The sequence below is a fragment of the Ursus maritimus genome, unplaced genomic scaffold (genome assembly GCF_017311325.1).
Source record: "Ursus maritimus isolate PB19 unplaced genomic scaffold, ASM1731132v1 scaffold_7, whole genome shotgun sequence".
In the NCBI taxonomy this organism is placed as follows: Eukaryota; Metazoa; Chordata; class Mammalia; order Carnivora; family Ursidae; genus Ursus; species Ursus maritimus.
In genome coordinates this window covers 53038011-53064150 of record NW_024426885.1, presented here as the reverse complement: position 1 = coordinate 53064150, position 26140 = coordinate 53038011, and the positions used below count along the sequence as shown (strand labels likewise).

The window sequence follows — 26140 nt, the reverse complement described above, 5'->3', positions numbered from 1 at the left end:
CTCTCACAAAACACTAAAATAATCATCAACCTCAAAGTAATACATTCCATATCTCAGGAGACTTTTAAAAACTTTGTGCTTCTAACTACTGACTCTCTAGTTATGACAAGAGGCAGCATAGCTATAGGTAAATACTGACATCTAAGGGAGATAACACATTTATTAGAATGATACACTAAATACAAAGTTGCTATGAAATAAATCCTCAAGAAAAGTTGGGAAATTAGTTTAATCCTTGGAAGTTTTATTTCATTATTTTTTAAAAAGATTTATTTATTTGAAAGACAAAGAGTGAGCGAGTGAGCACGCGTGTGAGTTGGGTGAGAAGCAGAGAGAGAGAATCTCAAGGTGACTCTCCCCTGAGCATGGAGCCCCATACTGGGCTTGGTCCCATGACCCATGAGATCATGACCCGAGCCAAAACAAAGAATCAGACTCTTAACAGAAGAGAAGTTTGAGAAGTTTTAAATGAGCTTTTTGAGAAAGGGTAAGTTTTGGATCCAGGAACTATGGCCTAACTATATAAATGAGCTTTTTGAAGTAAGTCTATGATTGTTACAGCTTTTTTCTTTACTAGTTCCTGCAGTTTTTTCTACTTTACAAGCTAAAAAGCAACTATTCAGAATAATTAAAATTGGGATATGTAAAGAGGGGGATATGTAATAATATGGGATATGTAAAATTGGGATATGTAATAATAAAGGTGTGTTATATAAACAATACAGATAGCTTTGTGAGTAATGATTTTTAAACTGCCAATTAGAAAACAGTAAACACTTAAAAAATGTAAGAGCTGTAACTACAGATTTACCTTAGTTAAATGTTTCATGTATTTTATTTCTTCTCTGTGACCGTAAAGAAGATTTAAGTCAAGTCTATGGCTGTATAAACAGTGGAGTAGTATATAATAGAAAGACATGAGACAAGGAGTCAGGAGACATGGGGTCTGATTCTGTTGTTCTGAGAGAGATTTTATGAGAGCAGAATTTATGCAGGTCATTGAAACTCTTTGGGCCTTACTTGTCTCACTAGAAAAGTCACAGATTATATTATCTTTAAGGCTCCTTGTAACTCTAAGTTAGTATCACACGTAGTTTTGATATGATTTCTTTGGGGTTCATGTTTTGTCACAGTAATAAGACTAGTCGACATTTGTTTCTTATGCACATAGAGATTTGAAAGACAGGTATACAATGGATTTTTTAATTCTTTAGGTCGAAGATTTTTAGACTTTAAATTGAATACAGGATAATCAGAACATTTTTTGTTGTTGTTTTGAAGGCAATACACAATTCATTTACCTGCCTAATTGTGAGTACTGAAGAATTTCTAATAGCAGTGAACCAGTACTGAGAATCTGCCATGGTTTAAATTTCACCTATAGCTATAAATATTGCAGCTTATATCCTTCCTATGGTGGAAACTGTGTGTTACCTTCAAGAGTGTGGTGCTGGGAATGTGTGTGTGTGTAAGTGACTTGGAAAAAGGAGTTTAGAGAAAATTAACTAATGCCGTATTGTTTTCATTAGTGATTAATAATAGCATAGTCTAAATACTACCCCATTATATATATAAACTACTGTTTATAATAAGTGCTCTTTAAAAACTTTTAAAGAAGCACGTATCACTAGATCTTGTGTACGTGTATGTATCAGAGAATGTTTTCTCAGAATTTCTCAGTTGGGAAACATTTTATTTATTTATTTGAGAGAGAGAGAGAGAGAGAGAGAGAGAGAGTGAGAGCATGTGAGCATGTGTGGGGAGGAGGCAGAGGGTGAGGGAGAAGCAGTCTCGATCCTGAGACCTGGGATCACGACCTGAGCCAAAGGCAGACACTTAACCGACAAGCTACCCAGGCACCCCAATATTTTCTTAAAATATTTTTATATGATAATTTGTTAAGGGTGTAACATGAGAATCAATCCAAACATCAATGCAACTAGTCATGTGAATGCTTACTATATGCTGTATGCTGTGGAGAAAATCAAAAGATCTCTGGACTAAAATTTCATCCCTCTTCTGTCTCACAAATGAGTTACTACTTCTCATACTTTCATACTAAAAAAACCATTTCTGTCATGGCATTGGGTGAACAGAGCCCAAACAGTTATGAGGGTTTTGTGGTTTTTTTGTAACTATCTTTTGCTATGATCTTTTGCTTTCATCTGCTATGAAATGGGTTAGAGAAAGGATCTGTGTGATAGAAAGGTCGGAGAAAACTCACACAGAGTATTAACTGTAGATTAATGCCTTTTAGTAATATGTGTTTATGCACGATCAAAGTGATTTTAGAAAAAGATGAATCAAAGAGTAATATTAGTTATTAGTTTGCTTCACGCAACACTGACTTTGAAATATGTGAGGTCCTCTTCCTGCTTCTGTTTAACTTTTTTTATGAGCTTGACAAATACACTGTCAAGAAAATACCTGTATACCTGGGAAGTCAGCACAAAGTTTGAATGTTTGGAAGCCTACAGCACTTTCAACTTAATAAATTCTTATATTTCCCAAGAATGTAAATGTATAAAGATGAAGAAGAGAAACTTCTAAAGAGAGCCATTTGCTCATAAGCTACCTTATATTTTAGATTTTGGTCTAAGAGAGTTTTTACACCAAGATTCCTTGTGATCAATATTAGAAGTTTTATCAGTTTAAGAAGGCCAGTTATCAAGGGATCACATTAGATGAAACAGCACTCCCTTCTCTAACAAGTGAATGGAATGGTCTAGCGACTGCCCCAAGTCATTTTGCATGTCAGCACCAATGACTTGGGGCAGAAATGGGGACAGAAATAAGACTCATCTGCTCTATTCACTTTAGAGAGAGCATGTGCAAGCAGGGGGGCAGGGGACAAGGGCAAGCAGTCTCCCTGCCGAGCAGGGAGACTGACACGGGGCTCAATCTCAGGACTCCAAGATCATGACCTGAGCCGAAGTCAGATGCTTAACCAACTGAGCCACTCAGGAGCCCCCAAGACCCATCTGCTCTAAATTCAAGTCTAGTGTTTAGTATCTGTACTACGAGTATGGCTATTTTGCTTCTGAGAGGTGAAGGAAGTCCCCAGTCTATGACGAGGATCAGTGCTCTCAGTTTCTCTGGCTTAAAAAGCATAAGGACAGAATTTGGAGCAATTACAACCACTGGAAAGTGAGGGGGAAATCCTGAAAAGGAGAAAGCCAAAGAGGGGGAGCCCCACATTCCATATATAAATTCTAGCCAAATCCAGTTGAGCTATTTGCCTGCTAAAATAAAACACTAATACTCTTCAGATGAATATAACAAAATCTAAGGTCAATAACATGTCCTTCATAATATCTAGACAAAAATCCAAAATTACTTAACATATGAAGAAAATGGGAAAACTTGGCTCATCCTCAAGAGAAAAAGGCAATTAAAGGAGATCAATCCCAAGATGACCCAGATATTGGAAATTAGTAGACAAGAATTTAAAATAAATAATTTCAAGAGTGTAATATATACTTGTGAATAAGGAAAAGACAGGATATTTCAGGTGAGAAAGAAAACTAAAAAAATGAAATGGAAGTTCTAGAACTGAAAAATGTAGTATCTGAAATAAAAAATTTACTGGATTAGCTTAATAGAAGAATTGACAGAAGAAAAAGTCAGTGAGTATGAAGATAAATCAACAAAAACTACAGCTTGAACAGCAGAGAGCAAAAGAGATTGAAAAAAAATAATAGAGCTTTAGAGATTTGTGATGCAATATCACATACGGTCTTAACATTTGTGTTATTGGAGTGTCAGAGAGAGGTAAGAGAAAATGGGGCCAAAAAAAATTTAAGACATAATGACCAAAAACTTCTCAAATTTGATAAAAACCATAAAATTATATATACAAAAGCTCATCAAATACCAAGAAGGATAAATACAAAGAAAATCACATTGAGGAACATTGTAATCAAATTTCTAGAAATGAATTCTAAAGAGAAAATCTGGAAAGCAGAGAGAGAAAACAACATATTATAAACAGAGCAACAATGATTTAAACAGCCAGACTTTTAATCAGAAGGAATCAGAAGGGGATGCCTGGGTGGCTCAGTCAGTTAAGCATCTGCCTTTGGCTCAGGGTCCTGGGATCGAATATAGAGTCCCACATCAGGCTCCTTGCTCAGTGGGGAGCCAGTTTTTCCCTCTGACTGCCGCTCCCCCTGCTTCTGCTCTCTCTCCCTCCCTCTCTCTCAAATAAATAAATAAAATAAAAAAGGAATCAGAAGTAGTGAAACAACAACTGAGAATTTTACATCTACATCTAGAACTCTAGATCTAGAACTTCCTTCCCAAAATAATGATGATATAAATTAATTCATCACTAACCAATGTGCACTACAAGAAATGCTAAAGAAAGTTTTTATGGGCCACCTGAGTGGTATAGTCAGTTAAGCATTGGACTCTTGGTTTTGGCTCAGGTTGTGATCTCAGGGTCATGAGATCAAGCCCTGCATCAGGCTCCACGTTCAGCATGGAATCTGCTTAAGACTCTCTCTCTCTTTCTCTCTGCCCCTCTCTCCCCTTTCTAGAATAAATGAATAAACCTTGAATAAAAAAAGTTTTTCCAATTGAAAGGAAATAATACCATATGGAAACTAGGATCTTCAGGAAGGAACGAAGGGCAGCAGAAATGGTAAATATGTGAGTAAATATAACAAACAATTTTTGTCTTATTTTCTTTAAAAAATATATGACTTTTTTTTTATAATGATTTTTCATTTTATTATGTTAGTCACCATACAGTATATCCCCGGTTTCTGATGTAAGGCTCGATGATTCATTAGTTGTGTATAACACCCAGTGCACCATGCAATACGTGCCCTCCTTACTACCCATCACCGGCCTATCCCATTCCCCCACCCAAAAATATATGACTTTTAAGGCAAAAATTACAAAAATTATTACAAGGTTTATAATGTGTGTAGATGTGATACACAAAACAACTATAGCATAAAGGATGGAAAAGAGGTAAATAAAACCTTATGGTTGCAAGTTTCTACGTTTTTTAAAAGATTTATTTCTTTATTTGAGAAAGAGAGAGAGAGAGCATGAGCATGAGGGGCAAAGGGAGAGGGAGAGAGAATCTTCAGCAGACTCCACGCTGGGTGCAGAGCCCAATGCGGAGACTGATCTCACGACCTTGAGATCACTGAACTGAAAGCAAAAGATGGATGCTTAACCAACTGCACCACCCAGGTACCCCAGCAGTGTTTCTACATTTCATGTGAATATTAATTCTAAGTAGATTATGTATACTGCAACTAAAAGGCAAAGACTGTCAGAATGGATAAAAAAACAAGACCCAACTAATGCTGTCTATAAAAGATGCACTTTAAATACAAAGACACAGATATACTTAAAGTAAATGGATGAAAAAAAAGGACAGACCATGCAAATAGTTAGCATAGCCGGAATTGCTATGTTAAAATCACATAAAGTAGACTTTAAGATAGAGTATTACCAAAGATAAACAGTGACATTTCATAATTATAAAAACACTACGCTTAAAAACCACAGAATACACATTGTTTAATACACATTGATGCTTACCAAGATAGATCAGATGCAGTTCTGTAAAACCAGACTCAATACATTTAAAAGGATTAAATCATGCAGAGTATGTTTTCTGAGCACAATGTAATTAAATTAGATATCAGTAGCAGTAACATAACTAAAGAAACAAAGCCTGACAACTTGGAAAATAAACAACACTCTTCTAAGCAATTCATAGGTCAAAAAGGAAGTCACATGTGAAGTAGACAATATTTCAAACTTAAAGATAATGAAAATACAACATATCAAATTTTATAGGATGCTTCTATAGCAGTACTTAGAGGGAAATGTAGCATTAAGTGCTTATATTAGAAAAGAAGAAAATTCTAAAAACAATGATCAACCATGCTATCTTAAGAGACTTATAAAAGAGTTGGGGCGCCTGGGTGGCACAGTGGTTAAGCGTCTGCCTTAGGCTCAGGGCGTGATCCCGGCGTTATGGGATCGAGCCCCACGTCAGGCTCCTCCGCTATGAGCCTGCTTCTTCCTCTCCCACTCCCCCTGCTTGTGTTCCCTCTCTCACTGGCTGTCTCTATCTCTGTCTAATAAATAAATAAAAAATCTTTAAAAAAAAAAAGAGACTTATAAAAGAGCAAAAGAAACCTAAAATGAGTAGAAGGAAAGAAATGAGAGTAGAAATCAATTAACTAGAAAACACACAAACCATGAGAAAACTAATAAAGCCAAAAGTTGGTTTTTGAAAATATAAAAAAGACCTAGACCCTGAACAGCCAAAGAAATTTTGAGAAAGAAGAACTAAAGGCGTTACACTGCCTGATTTCAAATATAGTCTTATACTACAAGACTATAATAGTTAAAACCATATGGTATTGGTATAAAAATAGACACACTGATCAGTGGAATTGAATGAAGATCCAAGAAATAAACCCACACATATATGGCCAATTAGTTTATGACAAAAGAGCCAAGAATATACAATGGAGAACAGCCAGTCTCGTCAATAAATGATGTTGAGAAAACTGGATAGCCACATGCAAAGAATGAAACTGGACCACTATCTCATACCCTATACAAGTTAATTCAATGTGGGTTAAAGACTTGAATCTAAGACTTGAAACCATAAAATTCCTGGAAGAAAACCTAGGTGGTAAACTCCCTGACATTAGTCTTGGTGATGACTTTTTGGATTTGACACAAAAGCAAATGCAAATATAAACAAGTGGGATGACGAACTAAAAAGCTTCTGAATGGCAAAGGAAATTATCCACAAAATGAAAAGGCAACCCACCAAATTAGAGAAAATATTTGCAAATCATATAACTGATAAAGGGATAATATTCAAAATATTAAAGAACTCATATAACTCAATAACAAAATCCAAACAATCTCATTAAAAAATGGGCAGAGGATCTGAATAGACATTTTTCCAAAGAAGACATACAGAATGGCCAGCAGGTACATGGAAAGTGCTCAGTATCACTCATCATCAGGAAAATGGAAATCAAAACTATAATGAGATAATACCTCACACCTGTTAGAATGGCTATTATCAAAAGGACAAAAAAATAACAAGTGTTGTCTAGGATGTGGAGAAAAGGGAACCCTTGTGCACTATTGTTGGGAATGTAAATTGATGCAACCACTATGGAAAACAGTACGGAGCTTCCCCTTAAAATTAAAAATAGAGCTACCATATGATCCAGCAATTTCATTTCTGGGTATTTATAAGAAGGAAACAAAATCACTATCTCAAAGAGATACCTGCACCCATCCATGTTCACTGCAACATTATTTACAATAGCCAACACATGGGAACAACGTCCGTGTCCACCAATGGATAGATGGATAAAGAAAATGTGATATTTATCTATCTATCTATCTAGAGATATAATGGAATATCTATAGATATATAATGGAGTATTATTCAGCCTTAAAAAAGAAGACAATTCTGCCATTTGTGATAACATGGATGGAGCTTGAGGGCATTATGCTACATGAAATAAATCAGACAGAGAAAGACAAATACTGTATAATTTCACTTATATGTGGAATTTTTTTAAAAAGGCCAAATTCATAGATACAGAGAAGAGATTGTTGGTTGACAGAGGTAGGGGGTCCCCATGGGTGAAGGTGGTCTAAAGGTAAAAACTTCTAGTTATATGATAAATAAGATAAATAAGTCCCGGGGATGTAATGTACAGCATAGTGATTACAGTTCACTGTATTGTATTGTAAATTTGAAAGTTAAGAGAGTAGATCTTAAAAATTCTAATCACAAGAAAAAAAAGTAACTGTGTGGTGATGGATGTTAATTAAACTTATTGTGGTAATCACTTTGCAACATATACACAGATCAAATCATTATATTGTACACCTAAAACTAATACAATGTTATGTCAATAATATCTTAATAAAAATAAAATTAATTTTATATAAAATAAAACCCAGGGATGGGTTGAATATGTGATGGGGATTAAAGATGCACTTGTGATGAACACAGGGTGACATATGAAGTGTTGACTCACTATACTGTACACCGAGATTAAATCACATTGTATGTTAACTGGAATTAAAATAAAAACTTAAAAAAAGAAAAGAAAAACGGGGGGCAGGGGGGAGGAGATTCAGTGTTTCTCAACTAAAGTACAAATGAAAATAAAATTATCCTGATTTCCCCCAAATAAAATAAAATTTTAAAAATACAAAATAAGTTAGTTCTATGTATAATCATTTGAGGCCACCTGGCAATACCAGTAAAGTGCAGGATTACGGAAAAGTGAAAGTATTAGATGGACACAAGGTGCAGATTTGAATAAATGTCTCCAGGTATTTAAAAATATTTATCTCTGTGAATTTCTTATTTAAAGATATACTGTACCTCATACTTTCTCCCATTTCCTTTTTGCCACATTCCTTACTTTAAATACAAAATGCCTTCTCCCACATACCCATATATATGTATTTTTTGTTTTGTTTTGAAGCCATTCTGACAATCATAATCATTGTATCTAAAGGAGTATCATGGCCCACCAATGCTAGAAGTTTTACGGAAATGTAATCTCTTCCTAGGATTCATCAGAAACTGTATACAGCTATGGCTTGGACCTGCTACAGTCAAAGGCATGGTATATTTTTTCCTTCTCTTATAGAAATCCTTTCAGAACATCCTTATATTCTGGAACTACCTGGCACAAAGGAGCTGTTTAACAAACATCAACTAAACACATGATTGAACAGCTGTAATTTTTCCTCTCAGCATCATAGTCTAATCCATGTTGGGGAATCAGAAGAACTTTGACCTTAATCATATGCTCAAATAATTCCTTACACTTAGAGTAAAAACAAACAAACAAAACCCACTTGTTAAGTGAGGATGATTTTTTTATTTTATTTTTTATTTTTTTTAAATTTTATTTATTTATTTATTTATTTATTTATTTATTTTTTTAAAAGATTTTATCCATTTATTCGACAGAGATAGAGACAGCCAGCGAGAGAGGGAACACAAGCAGGGGGAGTGGGAGAGGAAGAAGCAGGCTCACAGCGGAGGAGCCTGATGTGGGGCTCGATCCCAGAACGCCGGGATCACGCCCTGAGCCGAAGGCAGACGCCTAACCGCTGTGCCACCCAGGCGCCCCGAGGATGATTTTTTTAAAATGACACATTAGGCACTTCAAAAATTAGGTAGCATCTGAGTATGCTGACTAGGACCAAAATAATTCCAAGGCACATGAAAATGTATTAAATATTAATGTACTTATAGGAACTTTCCAGGACAACTTGCCTGTTCAAACTCCTCCATGTCTACTTCTCCATCTCCATTCAAGTCAAACATCTTGAAGGCAATTTCAAAATTTCTCTGAGGAGCTGCAAGTAGAAAGGAAGGATAGGAGGGAAGGAGGAGAAGAGGGGGGAGAAAGAAAAGTATTTAGAAGGCATTGACAAAAAATAAAAAATCATTCCTTTAAGAAAAACAGATGGTTAAACAAAGTATTATCAAGTCACAGAATGCCACCATATTTATCTAGATCAACTTGTAGCAAAACTCCTTAACATCAAAAGAGAAACTTGACCATGGCCAGTAAAGATAGCACTTGTCTCTTGAGTTTCAACACTAATCTCCTAAATACTTCAGCTTTGCTTTGTTAGAAATCATCCTCTTAACTGTATCATATTAATATTTCTCTGTTACTTAAATACAGCATTATTTATCTGGGCATGAAAGTCTGCTTGGGGTGAGACACACTGCTGCAAAGAGGCTGAAACTCTAAGTCTTTGTCTCGCCTTTTTAAACCAGCTAGATTTGGGGACACCTTGATGGCTCAGTTGGTTGAGCGCCTGGCTCTTGGGTTTCGGCTCAGATTGTGATTTCTGGGTTGGGGGATTGGCCTGCATGGGGCTCCAGGCTCAGCACGGAGTCTGCTTCTCTCCCTCTCCTTCTGCCTCTTCCTCCACTCTCTCTCTCTCTCTCTCTCACACACACACACACACACACACATCCCACACGTGTGCACGCTCCCTCTTTCTAATATAAAGAAATAAATCTTAAAAAAAAAAAAAAACCCAGCTAGATTTCTACTTTGGTCTTTCTAGTCTCTCCATTTTAAGTGCAATCAGGAGTTCAGCAGATGTCATTCAGCCATCAGGTTACGATCTATAGGCAGAAAAGCATACAGGTAGCTCTACCCAGCTCCCTATTTCAACCATGTCAGCTGGGTACACAAATTACTGAGCAAAGTATATGTAAATGCCAAAATAAAGCTGACTTTAAAAATAAAGTGAAAAATGCAAAGCTTGAGACGATGGGTGTATATATTTTCTTTCCCTTAACTCAATGGTAAAAACTCTTTAAGATGTTTTAGAGTTCCTAGATCAATCAGTAAAATACAAATATAATTACTATACTTGTACAGTAGAATAAAATGTAATGTCCTTTCTTCCTTACCATACTAAATGTTCTGGTAAAGAAAACAAAGTTATTTACTTCCTTCCTTTGGTACTTCAAGTTTATATAGATGTGGAGAATAAACCAAAATAAAATATCCTATATATGCTAATACTATTGAATTAAATTTTCCGTTAACATAACTTTTATTAAAAAATTTAAAGATTATATGTAGACAAAAAAATTAAAAAGGGCTTAGTACATTATGCACAGTTATAGAGAATCCATATTCTCATCTTGCTCATGAATTTGTCAGTAGTAATATCTTGTAGCGTTAAATTCCATTTTCAGCTAGCTAGCTAGCTTGCTGAGCTCCTGGTTTTTAGTTGCCTGGGTGAATCATGTCCTTGTCAGCTTCCAATTCCCTGCCTCACTTGATAATGGCTTCCAACAAGCTTGCGATTCTCTAGGTCACAAGTACAATTGTTGCAAAGGATACAGCTAGGGAATTCGATTTTTGTATACTTACTGTCACTTCTTAAATTTTTCCTACTTGTCTGGGTGCTTTTACTGAAGAGTTACTATGCCAAGCATTGAGCTCAATAATTTAAAGCTTGATAATTATCTGATTTTGTATGTTTAACCCTGAGAGATTTCATTTCTCTATTTTTTAAACAGAGTAGGAAATTGGGGTTCAAAGCCATAAATGACTAGCTCAAAATTGCAGAGCTAATATGTGGCAGAAATGGTAAGTGAACCTAGGTCAATGCTGACTCCAAAGGCAATAAACTTTTTCATTATGCTCCAAGGCATCCAATAGGAAGACAGTTGTTCTGAACAATAATAAACACATACTCTATTCTGGTATGTTTTAACCTAGAAAAACAAAAAGCAAAAAACAAAACATGACTCACTGATTACATCAGTCTCTGCAATAGCTGAGTTCCAAGCTGTTCATTTCAAGGACATACTTGACATAAGAGAAACATTGCATATGCCATGTTCCTACGTTAGACTTGGCTGCACTAACTGGAAACCCATACACAACATAAGATTCTCAGGTTTGTCACCTGCTTTTTAAAAATTTTGAATATGCATTGCTTTAGGCAGGAATGCATTCTCCTATTCTCCCCTATTGTCTTGCACTTGGCCCACTTCATTCAAATACATTACTTGTCTATTCCTTGTAGATACCTGAGATCGTAACAACGGCAGAAAATATGGAGCTGCTCAAAGTTTTCAGTGGGGGAGTAACACCATCAAACTGGCATTTTTAAATGATTTCTCTGGCTACAGCGTGAATTGAAGAATGAGTTGGAAAAGAAGAACCAGCTTCAGAGAAGATCACGGAAGCTCTTCTAAAGGTTGAAAATGTGAATGAGGTGATGGCAGTTGTAATGGAGAGGAAGAAACAAATTTGAAATAAGGAGGCGGCATTATGCAACTTAATGATTAATTAGTTGTGAAGAGAGTAAAAAAGGCTGACAGCATGACTGCCTTAGGCTACTGGATAGCTTGAATGGCATTAACCGAGAGCTAAAACAGATGTAAAAGGGTTGAGAAATAAAAGACCTGCTGAATTCAAAGGGTCCACAGCCTATTCAGATGAAAACGCTAAGACAGTGGGAAACATAGGTCTATAGGTTAGACAAGAAAGGTGAGAGGTGAAAGCTGGCAGTTGCTGGCACACAGAGCCTGAAGTGAGGGTGCCCAGAGAGAAGTGAGGGTTGAGGAGAAGGTGGAGGAAAGGGTAGAGGGCAGCTGGAAGCCAGTATTTAAAGTAAAAGGAAGGAGAAAGGAAGCAGTGGCAGAGGAGATGGTATCAGGAGGAATACAGTCCTAATGAACAGAAACAGGGATAAATTTGGCAAGAGCCAGTCAGTATGTCGAATTAAAGCTCGAGAATTAAAGCAGCATTCCCATTCCCTATCTCTCCTGATTACAGAGGGTGCAGAGTGCTTAAAATTTTAGCTTTATCATCATATTTTATTCTTACTGTCCTGTGAGTTTTGTGAAGACACAGTCTTCATTTAAATGACTGAGTTATTTTAGCAAATCGTAGTTTGTATGTCCTCCTACAACTAAGGTTAAATTCGTTTTACCAAACAAAGCACATCCTGTACTTTTTGAGCTTTCTGTATCTCTTGATCCCGGCTTACTTTCAAACACAGTATTTGCTCTATATGGAGCTACGCAGAGTGTTCTTTAAAGTATATGCACTGACACTACTCTAGAGGCTGAGCTTCTATGCACGCAGGTCACGATAAGGCAAGTGAGGGCAGCAGCCTTGCACGCTCTCAGGTAGGTCTCACCAGTCTAGCAGGAAAGGTCCTTCCAGGAGTAGTTCTCAGCCTATTCAGTCTTCATCTGCTGATCATGTTCTCTTGTTCTTCCCTGTCTCCCTTTAAATGTAGGCTTCAGAGTAATATATATATATATATATTTTTTTTTTTTCTTCAAAGATTTATTTATTTATTTGAGAGAGAGGGAGAGAGCAGGGGGAGGACCAGATGGAGAGAATCCTAAAGCAGACTCTCTGGTGAGCATGGAGCCTGAGGTGGGGCTCGATCCCAGGACTTGGAGATCATTTCCTGAGCCAAAGGCAGACGCTTAACCATCTGAGCTACCCAGTTGCCTTGAAACTGGACCACTTTCTTACACCATAAACAAAATCAACTCAAAATGGATTAAAGACCTAAATGTAAGACCTAAAGCCATAAAACTCCTAAAAGAAAACACAGAATCAAGAGTTGGATGCTCAACCAGCTGAGCCACCCAGATGTCCCTCAGTGTAATTTTTAAATCTAGCTGTTGGAAAGCTTTAAGGTGTCCAGGATTTCTGCTAACTCACAACCTATTTAAACAGAAAAGAACTGACAGAGGAATTCTTTTGAATCCAAGGCTACTTACAGAGTGAAGAGTGAAGTTTTCCCCCACTGTGTTAACAACATTATCTACCTCCTGTACAATGATTTCCAAAATGATAGCATATGTTGGAACTGATTAAAACAGTAAGATTCTATACAAAATTCATTACTTTACATCTTTTGCTCAGAATTCCATGACAATCTTTGCTATTAGAAAATGGAGATGCATTAGGTCTGTTCTAGTTAAGAATCTGTGTTTATATTATTCTATCACTAACAATACTGATAACAATAACGACTCTAGATTGTTCCTGGAAGCACAACAGATTTTTCTGCTTCATTTTAGTAATAAGAAAAAAAGCATCTTTGTCTATGTGTAGTAAGTCAAATAATCAGACAGCAATGACACTAGCTGTCTCAAGACTTTCATGACTGTTTCACTTTACCGTTTTTTAATAGAGAAGGCACAAGACTAGGGCTCTAATTCTGGCTCTTCCAACATGAGTCATTATGCCTTAAAACTTTTTTTGGTAGTACTGATGGAATAAACAAAAACATGAATAGGTTAGCTTCTTATTTCCTGTTGGTTTGATTTTCCTACCACAGAATTCCTACCTGCACTATTCTTGTTTTAAAAATGATGTTACAGGATAAATTAGGTAATTAATATGCAATATCAGAGAACTCTGAGTTAGAAAAAAAAACTTTAGATTATGGTGAACCTCTATTTAATGAGGAACTTGCCTACTGAATTTGTAAGGATGATCACATAGCCTCTGATTATTTCTGAGAGACAGAGGTCACCACTTTTGAAGTCTAACCATTGTTGGCTGTATTGAGCTTTTCTTCTCATACAGAATACAAATCTAATTTTGTGTAGCTCCTACAAACTGTCCTGGCTTAATTTTCTACAAAGATAAAAACATAAATCTGCTTCCTCGTCTCAATCATGGCCTTCTGAAAACATAAAAACATATTATCATGTCTCTATTAGGGTTTTTCAGAACTTGCTTCCAGAATTCAGCACTCAACAGCCCTCCCCTGGGGTACAGTCAATGTCTCATATGAATGCAGAATATCCTAACTGTAGTTAATTCTGGAATGACGTATCCTTTCTAGAAACAACAGGATTGCTTCTTTGCTGATTAACGTACTAGCATTCCTTTTATATGAAGGCTTAGTGTCTTGCTTTCTATATAATATTAGGCTTGGGGAAAGAGGGGAGAAAAATCTGTAAGACTGGATTTCAAAACAGTACCCCCTCCCTGAATTCTTCTAGGTATGATGGTTATATGCAGTCTGAAAGAAATCTTTCTTTTATACAGAGAAGTGGGGAAAAGTTCCCATAGCACAATATACTGTAGGATTTCCTTGGGATGACTTAACTTTAGAATAAGGGTGCTATACAAAATGAAAATATCCTAAGAATTATTTTAAACACACTTAAGCAGCAGCAGATTGATTTTTTTTTCATCAGTAAGTTGCCTTGTCTGATTTCATTTCTCTTAGTAAGTATTTTACAGGAAGTAAATATGATAATGTTAGCTTTTTCAGCATTTTCTAAGTTTTATGACAAGTGTCATGTTAACATGATAGCTAATAAAAAAGGCTGCAAATATTTGAAAAATATAAAAGACTTGAAGAATGACAAGAGATAAGTATAAAGTCAAGAAAAACTTTTTATAAAGTTATGTATTTTACATTTAATTTTTATACACAGTTAACTGAGTATAAAGGCATATTTATGAAGCAGGGCATAATGAGAATATCAGTGGCTCAAAAATTTAACTATTATACCTTCTGCTTCAACTCAGAAGTCCCACCATCAGACTTCCCCTCATCTTTGTCTTATAGAATTATCTGCTGACCAAAATATCCACTATAAATCTTGCCATCTGAAGTCAATGGAGTTGATGATAATAACTACATTCTGCTCTGAAATCGGGCAAACAATTATTCTTGAAATACAAGATATGGAATGGCAAATTTAATATTTTAATATTAATATATAAATATTAATATTTAATATAACTGGTTCATAACCAGTTACTGTGAAATAACAGATACTGTGTTATGAAAGTTAAAATCAAGGGTTTTTCTGTGGGTTGTGCTAGAATTATAATTTAAAAAACCGTATGACTTTGACTCTACTATAAATTTTAGTTCCTTATCATTTCATAATTTAATATGCTCAAACAAGATTAATTTAATTAGGCTGTTTCCCGAATGTTTTCTTTTTTAAAAAAATATTTTATTTATTTATTTATTTGAGAGCGAGAGAGGGCAGGGTGGGGGGGAGGGAGTGGGAGAGTGAGAGGGAATCTCAAGTAGACTCTCTGCTGAGCACAGAGCTGGATGTGGGCCTCAATCTCATGACCCTGCAGATCATGACCTGAGCCAAAACCAAGAGGCAGACGCTTAACTGACTGAGCCACCCAGCTGCCCCTCCTGAATATGTTTTCTGTGGTTATGCAGCTGTATGCTTCCATTAAACAGGAACTGAAGTATATAATACAAAATAGTAAACATTCTGCCACTTAAAATACCATATCACATCATATGCAATTCAAAATGATAAAATAAAAAATTTTCATTGCTAACTTTTGGAATACTATATATACAGAAAACGTCCTTAGTGGATGAAAACAGACAACAAGGCAATCTGAAGTAGCCAAAGTTCATGGTCTATCAATCTAGTTCTCCTTAGCCTTGTTGTTTTAACACAGAATAGAAAAGTAGTTCCCCTGGTGAAATGACAAATGCCAAGGATAAAGAAAACAGAAATCCTCAGCCATCCAGGAAGAAAAAACATTAGTTATCATAAAAAAGAAGTATTAGGTTGTATTGTAATTGTCTGCAACATTTGAACACTACAGAGCAAGTTCCATAAAATCGTGACGGAAAACCGTTGTCATCTAAGAGTTATATACACGTGAAGTCATATTTACCTACATTAGTGACCGAAGATATTCTCAGACATGCAAGGGCTTTGAAATTGTATAATCCACATACCTTAATAAGATTACACAAAAAATAGAAACAAAAGTCTTGAGCAAGTGCTGGTAAACTATGCCCTCCTGGCTAGCATTGGTTTATGCACTGTCTATGGCTTCTTTTGAGCTACAATGGCAGAGCTGAAGAGTAGTAACGGAGACCTTAGTAGTTTAGTAGTAGTAGTTGTCATGGCCAGCAAGCCTAAAATATCTATCATGCCCTTTAAGAAAAAGTCTGCAATTCCCAGTTGAGGAAATTCTTTAGCCAACAACAAAAATCAATCAAAGAAATGAAGACAGGGAAGATGAAATCAATTAAGAAGTGAGCAATAAATTGAGTAATAAAATCAGTGTAACAGAGTTAAGCTTAAATAACGGTTATTAATACAATAATAACCATGGCAACTGGCATGACATTTATTAAATGTCATTTATTATGTATAGGCACTTTATATGAATTATTTAATCCTCCCAAGTGCTCTGTGACATTGTACTATTATACCCATCCCTTGTTAATGAAGAGTAAACTAAGGTACAGTGTGTCTAGGGTCACAGAGCCAGAATTCAAAACCAGGCAGGGCACTAGTGCACGCACTCTTGGCTATTCTGCCCAAATGTAAAATACGTAATAATGAAGTGTAAGAAATATCCCTGAAAGAGAAAATATGTAAAGTCATTTAAAGAAATAACATGGAATTAAAAAATGCCAGATTATTAAAATTGTAAAAAATGAGTAGAGAGAAGAAAGTGAAAGGAAGCTAAATTTCTCAACTTCTAATAGAAAACATCAAAAGAAATGGATGACTTCATCCTGGATAAAAGTCATGTTGCCCCCACTCCCGGAGATACACACACTTATAATTTAATTCAAATGGTATCTGTATTATAAGCTCTGACAGTTTTCTTTTTTGTAATGCAAGTGTGTTAAGCTTTGGTGGCCAAGGCATGCACTTCAAAGCGGGCTATCTCAAACAGCTATATTGCCAGCTACACGACTAGACAGAGGTGGGCCACTTCTCTGCCCTGAGGCTCCTTTGTTTTAGAGATTGTGGGTGATTTTGATACTAACCATTTGGACCACTTGTCTTTTCCCCACACTTTAAAATTCTGGCTCTTATTTATTTATTGACTGATTGCTTTTCGATTAAAAAAATTTTAAAAGATTTTATTTATTTATGAGAGAGAGAGAGTGAGTGAGCACAAGCAGGACACAGTAGAGGGGCAGAGGGAGAAGCAGGCTCCCCACCGAACAGGGAAACCAACATGGGGCTCAATCCCAGGACCCCGAGATCATGACCCTAGCCAGAGGCAGATGCTTAACCCACTGAACCAACCACCCAGGCGCCCCCTGGCTCTTATGCTTTAAATTCACCAATGAATAGTAAGCCTGTGAAACCCTAGGCCCCCACATTCAAGTCCAATAAAAGCAGAACCCCAGGCGAGTGTACCTTCTGGCACTCTCTACCTGTAACCTCGCTCACTGTGTGGGCCTAGGTGTGCTGTGTAATTTCCAGGTCTTTTAAGTAATAAATCTTTATTTTTTCAAAGTTTCCTGATGGTTGTTGCTGAAGGGCATCTTGCAATTATTATAAGAACCACAGGGTTGGTCTAGTCATAACATTGTTTTGGAAAGAGGAGATGCCTGTGGGAAGCTCACCGGGCCCGGAGGAGTGCCCCCACGGCATTTCTAGGTAACTGAGTTACTTTCTACAATGCCGAAGCTAAGGCCTGAGCAAAACAATAGGCAGCAGAAATGCACAACTGTCTGTGCAGTTAACTGAGCAGAATGCCCTTTACCTGCAACTTGCTTACTACCTACCTACCTCAGTAGGTAACACCATCTGAGAAATGAGTACTGCTTGCTGGGGAAGGGGCGGGGGGGGGGGGGTCTCTCTTTCCTATTGCCTTCAGTCCTGTGTTGCCTGGGGTAGCCAACTCAAAAACTTCAGGGCTGCTGTAATAATCCAACTATGTCCCTAGAGCAGCGTGATCAAAGCCATCTGGTCTAACAAGACTATTAGCCTACTAATTACAAGGGCCTTAATTGACTATCAGTGCGCATCAGGGTACTCTGAGCCTCAAGGCCAAGGCGAGTTAAGGAGTTGATTGGATTGCAAGGTTTTTGGTCACTGCCCGAGGAGAGGCTCTAGGCTAAAGGCACAAGGCAAAGATTGCCATTAGTGAGGATGGGAGACCTCCACCTTTAGCCATGGAGCCGGTGGGCCATACCGGGACTATATGTCCTTTCCCAGAAGAGCGAAATAGCCTTGCAAATGGAAACCAGTGGCACAACCAGAGGAAAAATACAACGGGCCTATGGTCTTTGCATCACTACTTCACTTACTGCTGTTGCTCTTCATTCACTGACCCAATGAGATATTATGGGTCTGATGCCTGGTGTGATGTTGCTAAAAAAAAAAAAAATGAACGGATAAATATAAATGTCCTGAACATCTGGTGCCAGCCAGAGTCTCCTAAGAACCCCGAGAAGGTACACCAGCTCTTTAAACCCCATGGACGCTTCTTGGATGTTATCCAATGTCATGTATACCAACATGCCAAGACTCTGGTATCACACTTCAGAGGCCCAGGGGCTTTTCCCAAAGACCCTGTGCATATCACCTGAGTGGAGGGAGACCTCAGTCATGGAGAGGTCTCTTGGGACACCCTGAAAAAAAAAAGCAGCCACCTATGAAGAGGGCTCACAGTGATGTCATCCAAAATTTTCTGGCAGTAACACATGAGATTAAGGTAACAGAAAAAGAAAAATCAAGAAGTAAAAACTGAGATAGAAAACTATACCTTAACTGAAATTCAAACCATTAAGATTTTATGTAGCAGGAAACAGAGAGGGGAACTAATTGGCTACTGCAGGTTTTCTTATTTGTTTGAAAGGGCTGTGAATTGTTAGTCACAGCTGTCAAAATGTGTCAACTGGACGGTATTATCTAAAGACCCTAAAATCCATAACTTTCTTGAAGATCTATCTAGGCTACGTGCTTGTTTCCTCTGAGATGCTACAGGTCCTGAGCCCCATAAGTTTTACCCTCAACAGGGCAGAATCGAGAAACACACCTCAGGAGGCATCCCTGCCACCAGTGGAATAGCTGACTGGGTGACTGAGCCCTCTAGTGGGGAGGAAGAAGGAAAGGGGAAGGAGAAGTCCCCTAGAAACACCGGTAATCATACCAGGGCCCTCCCTCTTCTCACCTATTTATTGCCTGGCTCTCCGTGCCCATCCTTCCATCACAGTGATCACTGCTAAGGCTCACAGTGAATAGAAAACATTAAGATAAAGCCCATGTCCTGCTGTGCAAAATTGGCATGGTCCAACGGGTTTATCATTTCCATAACTACAGTGACCCAAATTACCCCCTCCTTCATTTCCAACCCTTAAAGAGGCCCCATTTGACCCTGAGTCCCAGAGAATTATTTTTAGGGTGCTTCCTCTAATCACATTTTAATTGGGACTGCCAAAACCATCCAAAAGGCACTAATACTCCTAAGAGTTTCTTTCTAGGTCCCTTGAAGATGTAAATCTTACCATGTCTTTGAAACGTAAATATCTCAGGGGGTAACCAAAACACTGCCTGAGACTCGAAGAAAAAGGAGAAAGAGTACTTCTAAAATACAAACGGCTACCAAAGCTCCAAGAAAACTGCAATGCCTAGAACCAAAGTTTAAAAGAAAAAAAATAGCAAGAAAGCATAGAAACGTGAGGTGAAAGAGCAAATAAATCACAACGAAGTTAAATGAACAAAATTCCTCTACTAAAATGCTCTCAGATTAGATCAAACCATGTTATTTATAAGACATATATCAAAAATAATAAAGATAAAAAATTGTTGAAAATGGAGTACTGAAGTCCCCTAATATTAATGTATTGTCACTTACTCCCTTCAGATCTGTATTTGCTTAATATACTTAGGTGTTCCAATGTTGGATGCACGTATATTTAACGGTTATATCCTCTTGATGAATTAATCCATTTATCATTATATGATGACTTGGTCTCTTGTTTGTTTTTGACTTAAAGTTCATTTTATCTGATACAAGTATAGCTATCCCTGCTCCCTTTTGGTTTCCATTTGTGTCAAATCTTTCTGAAAACCTGCACTTTGAACCTATGTGTTCCCTTTACCTAAAGTGAGGCCCTTGCAGGCAGTATATAGTTGGGTTTTGTTTTCTATGAATTCACTAACTGTCTGCCCTTTGTTTGGAGAACTTAATCCACTTCATTTAAAGTAATTATTGATGGGTAAGGACTTAGAGTTGCTATCTTATTGTTTTCTGGATTTCTTTGTAGTTCCTTTGTTCTTTTTTCTTCTCTTGCTGTATTTCTTTGTGAATTTATGATTTGCTAAGGGGTGCACTTTAGTTTCCTTTTCTTTATCTTGTGTGTCTCTTTTTATTTTGTGGTTACCATGAGGCTTACTTGAAACATCTTCCAGATATGTCTATTTTAAAGTAATTTTGATTGTGTACAAAATTTCTACCCCTCCCGCCCAACATTTTGTTTCTGATGTCACAATATACATCTTTTTATATTGTGTATGCATTATTAATGTAGTTATAGCTAATTTTAATACTTATGTCCTTTAACTTCTATACTAGAGTTAAGTGGTTAACACACCACCGCATTACAGTATTAGAGTGTTCTGGATCTAACTACGTACTTACCTAACCAGTGTTTTCTGTATTTTCATGTTACTAGTTAGTGTCATTTCCCTTAAGTGTGAAGAACCTTCAACATCTTTTTAAAGGCAGGTCTAGTGGTAATGAAGTCTCTCAACTTTTGTTGGGGAACATATTTATCTCATCTTCATTTTGCGAGGACAAATTTGTGAGGTAAAGTATCCTTGGTTGGCAGGTTTTTTTCTTTCAGCAATCTGAATATATTACTCCATCCTCTCCTGGCCTGCAAGGTTTCTGCTGAGATTTCATCTGATAGCCTTAGTGGTAAATTTATATGAGAAATTTGTATTCTCTTGCTACTTTAAATTTTTGTTTTTGTCTTTGATTTTAGTCTGTTTCATTATAATCATTTTGGATTGAAATTCTGTGGTGACCTATTAGCTTCATGAACTTGAATGTCTAAATCTCTCCCCAGGTTTGGGAAGGTCGCAGTCATTATTTCTTTAAGCTTTCTACCCCTTTCTCCCTCTCTTCTCTTTGGGACTCCAATGATGTGTAAACTATTTCTCTTAATAATGTCCTCTAAGTCCAGTAGGTTTTCTTCATTTCTTTTCATTCTTTTTTCTTTTTCTTCCTCCGCTGGATACTTTCAAATGAGGTCTTCGAGCTCACTGATTCTTCTGCTTGGTCCAGTCTGCTGGAGCTCTCTATCAAATTCTTCAATTCAGTCATTATAGTCGTAAGCTCCAAAATTTGTTTGGTTCTTTATGTTTTATATCTGAACTCATTTTGTTCTTCTCTTGTTTTTCTGATATTGTTATTTATCTGTGTTCTCTTATGGCTCTCTGAGTATATTTAGAACATCAATTATTTTGAATTCTTTATCAGATAATTCCTGTATCTTCATTTCTTTGTGGTCTGTGACTGGAATTTTTCTTTGAAGTCATGATTCCATGCTTCCTCACAATCCCTGTTGCTTTGTGTAAGTGTCTGTGCATTTGAAGAAGTGGTTATCTTTTCCACTTCATGGACAAACTTATGTGAAGGAAGGCCTTTACTGGGGTGGGGCACACTGGCATGTGCTGTAACCCCCGGGTCTGGTGGCGAAGGGTGCCAAGTGCAGGGGTGGGTGGTGGCTCTGGGTCCAGATGTGGTGGTGACTCATCAACTCAGGATGCTGGGGCCTATAGTACTGATGAGTGTGCAGTCCTTTGCAAGAACTACAAGGGATCTGCAGAGGCTACACTGGCAGCTGGCATCCTTGGGCAGAACCTCCAGGTCTAGCATGTAGGAACCAGGGCAGACAGTCGTAGTAGCTGGAGCCAGTACAGTGCACATGCTCAGCTGTAAGGGCCAGCTGCAAACACACACATAGTGGTGGGGCTGGGACAAGGTACAAAGGCCAGGGTCGACTGTGGGCACATTGGCAGCTGTGGTGGCCCTGGCTCTTAGCCTGCACTATGTGGCTGCTGGATCTTGTCACAGGTGAAGAGCAGTGGAACTGAATGTCCTGAGTCAGCCCATGGGCATACAGGTACACACGTGGAGGGATTAGTTGCAGGTGAGCCCAGTGGTACAGGCCAGTAACAGGAGACAGGGCCAGATCTGGGCCCACAAACAGCTGTGGGGACCTTGGCTACTGGCATGTACTTCCATTGTGATAGGATCTTGCCACAGGTGCAAACACCACAATGGAGGCCAGTGAAGGGCATGAGATCAGCAGTGTGCGAGAGCACAGCTGGAGGGTCTAGCCCTGAGTGCATGCACAGTGGTGGGGATCAGCTGTAGGGGTCTAGGCTGGAGTCTTCCATTTGTGCAGCCTCAGAGGTTTGGGCTGGCTGTTGGTGCAGGTCCCAGGCTCCAGTGGAGAATGGGGTAGGGAGGGTGGCTGGCATCACTGAATACGAGTATTTTTGGGGAGAAAACCAGTGTAATCTGCAGGAAGGATGTGGTAGCTGTGCTGGCCACTGGTACCTTCAGTGGCAAAAGCTGCTGGGGTCTTCCACAAAGCAGATCACTGGGAATCCCCGTCATTCCCACACTATGGCTGATAGTGGTCTCCCTGCCTTTCTTCCTTGTTCCCAACTAACTCTGTATGTCTCAGTGTTGTTGGTCTCCGGGTGGGGTGAAACTGAAGCAAGTCCTTTGTGCAGTGCCCTGAAAGGCTGGGGAAACTGGCTGGCCACTTCACTCTTCTGTTTTCAGTGAGGGGAATTCTTTCTAGATGCACAGTTCCTTCTTGGTGCTGAGCAATGCTGACTTGGGGGATGGGATGGCATAGGCAAATGGAGCTGTTTTTCCTTCCTTTTTGTGTGGTTATTCACAAATTATTTGTTTCTCTGTGTTGCTGAAGTTTCTTTTCTTTTCAAAGAATTATTTATTTTAGGGGCATCTGGGTGGCTCAGTTAGTTAAGCATCTGCCTTTGGCTCAGGTCATGATTCAGCCCCACGCCAGGCTCCCTGCTCAGTGGGGAGTCGGCTTCTCCCTCTCCCTTCTCCCTTACTCATGCCCTCTCTCTCACACTCTCTCTCTCAAATAAATGAATAAAATCTTTCAAAAAAAAAAAGATTTAAGAGTGAGAGAGAGAGCATGAGTGGGAGGGGCAGAGGGAGAGAGACACAGAAAGAGAAAATCTCAAGCAGACTCCACCCTCAGCAGGGAGCCCAAGGTGGGGCTCGATCTCACGATCCTGAGATCACTGCCTGAGTTGAAACCAAGAGATGGACGCTTAACCAGCTGTGCCATCCAGGCCCCCCTGCTGAAGATTCTTAAGTAGACTCCAGAGCACTCCTAGAGCTGCTTTTGTTTGTGGATAGCCATCTAATTGTTGATCTTTATCGGGAGGGGTGGAGGCTGGGTTCTCCTGTTTCCTTGTCTTTGCGACATCACTAAGTGGGACCCTCGCTCTGGTGGACCCATTTCTGCATCTCCGTTCTTCTTTAGAGAGGTTTCTGGGACTGCAACATCAGGTCATATTCCTATCTTCGAAGATCTTATCACGCTACTACTACACTCACTGTATGAACCCCATCATTTAGGAAATCTTAGGGACCTACAAACATCTTCTTGATAATATTTCTAGATTATGGGAATTTATAGGTCATCTATGACTTAGTGTGAATTCATTTAATCTGAGAATTTACTTTTTTTAAAATTAATTATCTTTCCTAGTAATCTCTATTCCCAACGTGGGGCTTGAACCCAGGACTCTGAGATCAAGAGTCACATGCCTCCTCTGACCGAGCCAGTCAGGTGCCCTAGATTTTTTTTTTAAGATTTTATTTATTTATTTGACACAGAGAGACAACCAGCGAGAGAGGGAACACAAGCAGGGGGAGTGGGAGAGGAAGAAGCAGGCTCCTAGTGGAGGAGCCTGATGTGGGGCTCGATCCCAGAACTCTGGGATCACGCCCTAAGCCGAAGGCAGATGCTTAACGACTGCGCCACCCAGGTGCCCCCTTAGATTTAATTTTTTAAAACTAAATTTGTTGTATTGTGAGAAAGGCAATTTTGTCTTTTGGAATGAAGGGTGAGGATCAGATACAAATACAGATTTCCCTCTGGTAGCTTAGCACAAAGCTGGCTTGGTAGATTTGAATTAGCTCAATGAAAGAAGAGGCTGATAACCACCCATGGAGTAGAAGCTCCCTCTTTCTAATAAGACCACTTTGTCAACCAGGATACACTCGTTGCTACATAGCCTCTTGGATGTTCTCTGCCTCCCATCCCCGTAATTACAGAGAGTTATGGGGGCAATGTCTTTTTCCTAAAGTCCTTTCCATGATGAACTCCAGCTGTGTCTGATCCAACTAGGCACATTTTTTCTGCTAAATGGTATAAAGACAGGGACTGGGTAATTTTGCTGCTTTCCTCCCCATGAACCGCTTCATTATTTTATTTTAAAGATTTTATTTGAGAGAGAGAAAGAGAGTGAGCGAGAGAGAGCATGAGTGGGGGAGGATGCGGGGTAGAGGCAGAAGCAGGCTCCCCACCAAGCAGGGAGCCCAACGTGGGGCTCGATACCAGGACCCAGAGATCATGACCTGAGCTGAAGCAGAAGGCAGACACTTAACCTACTGAGCCACCCAGGGGCCTCTGCTTCACTATTTTAGATTACATTCAGACTACATAGTACCAGTGGTGTGTGTGTGTGTGTGTGTGTGTGTGTGTGTGTGTGTGTGTTCCTTTTGTACAACAAAGGGGAAAAGTAACTTTTTGGATGAAGAATTTCCTAGAAGGCAGAGAATTTAGTCTACTTTGACTCTGAAGACCAGTCTTTTCCCCTCAATTTGTTTTGATACAGATATAAGGGCTTCCTTCCATCTGTGGAAAGAACCCAGGAAAGAAGGAAGCCCTATGTGTCTAATTAATCATGTCCCACTACTGGAAAGCCTAGAGAACCATGCACAAAACAGATTTATGCACAGGGTTACTCCTACAAAAGGCCAGGGAAAGATTTCCTGATGAATTCTCCAGAAAACAAGAAGACAGATGACCCTATATGTGAGAAAAATGGTGTTAAGATAAAACAATGCTCTCCTTTGACTATTTTTATCTCTGGGTGCTCAAACAAGTTGAATTAACAAAATCATTCTGGCTCCTGTATTGAGAATGGATTGTAGAGAAGCAAGTGTGAAAAATGAATGACCAATTAGAAAGGTACTAACATAATCCAAGAAACATGAGAGGACTGTGAAAAATAGTGGGATTCTGGATTATTTCAAGGTAGAGCTGACAGGATTTGCCACAGATCAGAAATACAAACATTCAGACTATTTTTAAAATCCATATTCAAACACACACACACACACACACACACACACACACTCTCTCCTTTCCCAAAACAGAATCATGCAACATGTATATTTTGATTTATCAATACCTTGTAAAGATTTTTCTATGCTAATAAATCTCTGCAATACATACATAATATTAAGTGCTGTATTGAAAATCACTGTACAGATGTATTGTAATCTGTTCAGCCATCTGATATTTGAGTTCTTTCCAATATATTTTTTGACCATCAACATCATTATACATATGATCATTTTATTAGCCTAAACTTGCACAAATGAAATTGCTAAGCTAAAGGGTTAGCACTTTTGAAAGTGTTTGATAAACACTGGTAAGATTCTAAAAAGGTATGCCAATAATTTATGCATTCACCAATACTATATAGTCAATTAAATTTAAGTGTCATTCCAGTAGTTAATTCTGATGCACAAATGGTTTTGGG

At 38.3% G+C, this 26140-nt stretch overlaps 1 protein-coding gene across 3 annotated transcripts in view; it reads right to left on the bottom strand.

Annotated features, from left to right (window-relative positions):
* Positions 1 to 26140, bottom strand: part of MICU1 (mitochondrial calcium uptake 1) — a 234519-nt gene that overhangs the window by 71133 nt on the left and 137246 nt on the right. For 2 of the 3 annotated variants that reach the window (XM_008696021.2, XM_008696022.2), the window contains exon 7: positions 9308 to 9390. The exons of the other annotated variant lie outside the window; for it this stretch is intronic. In XM_008696021.2, the coding sequence (XP_008694243.1) occupies positions 9308 to 9390 (83 nt within the window). The remainder of the gene's footprint in view (positions 1 to 9307; positions 9391 to 26140) is intronic. 3 annotated transcript variants of the gene reach the window in all.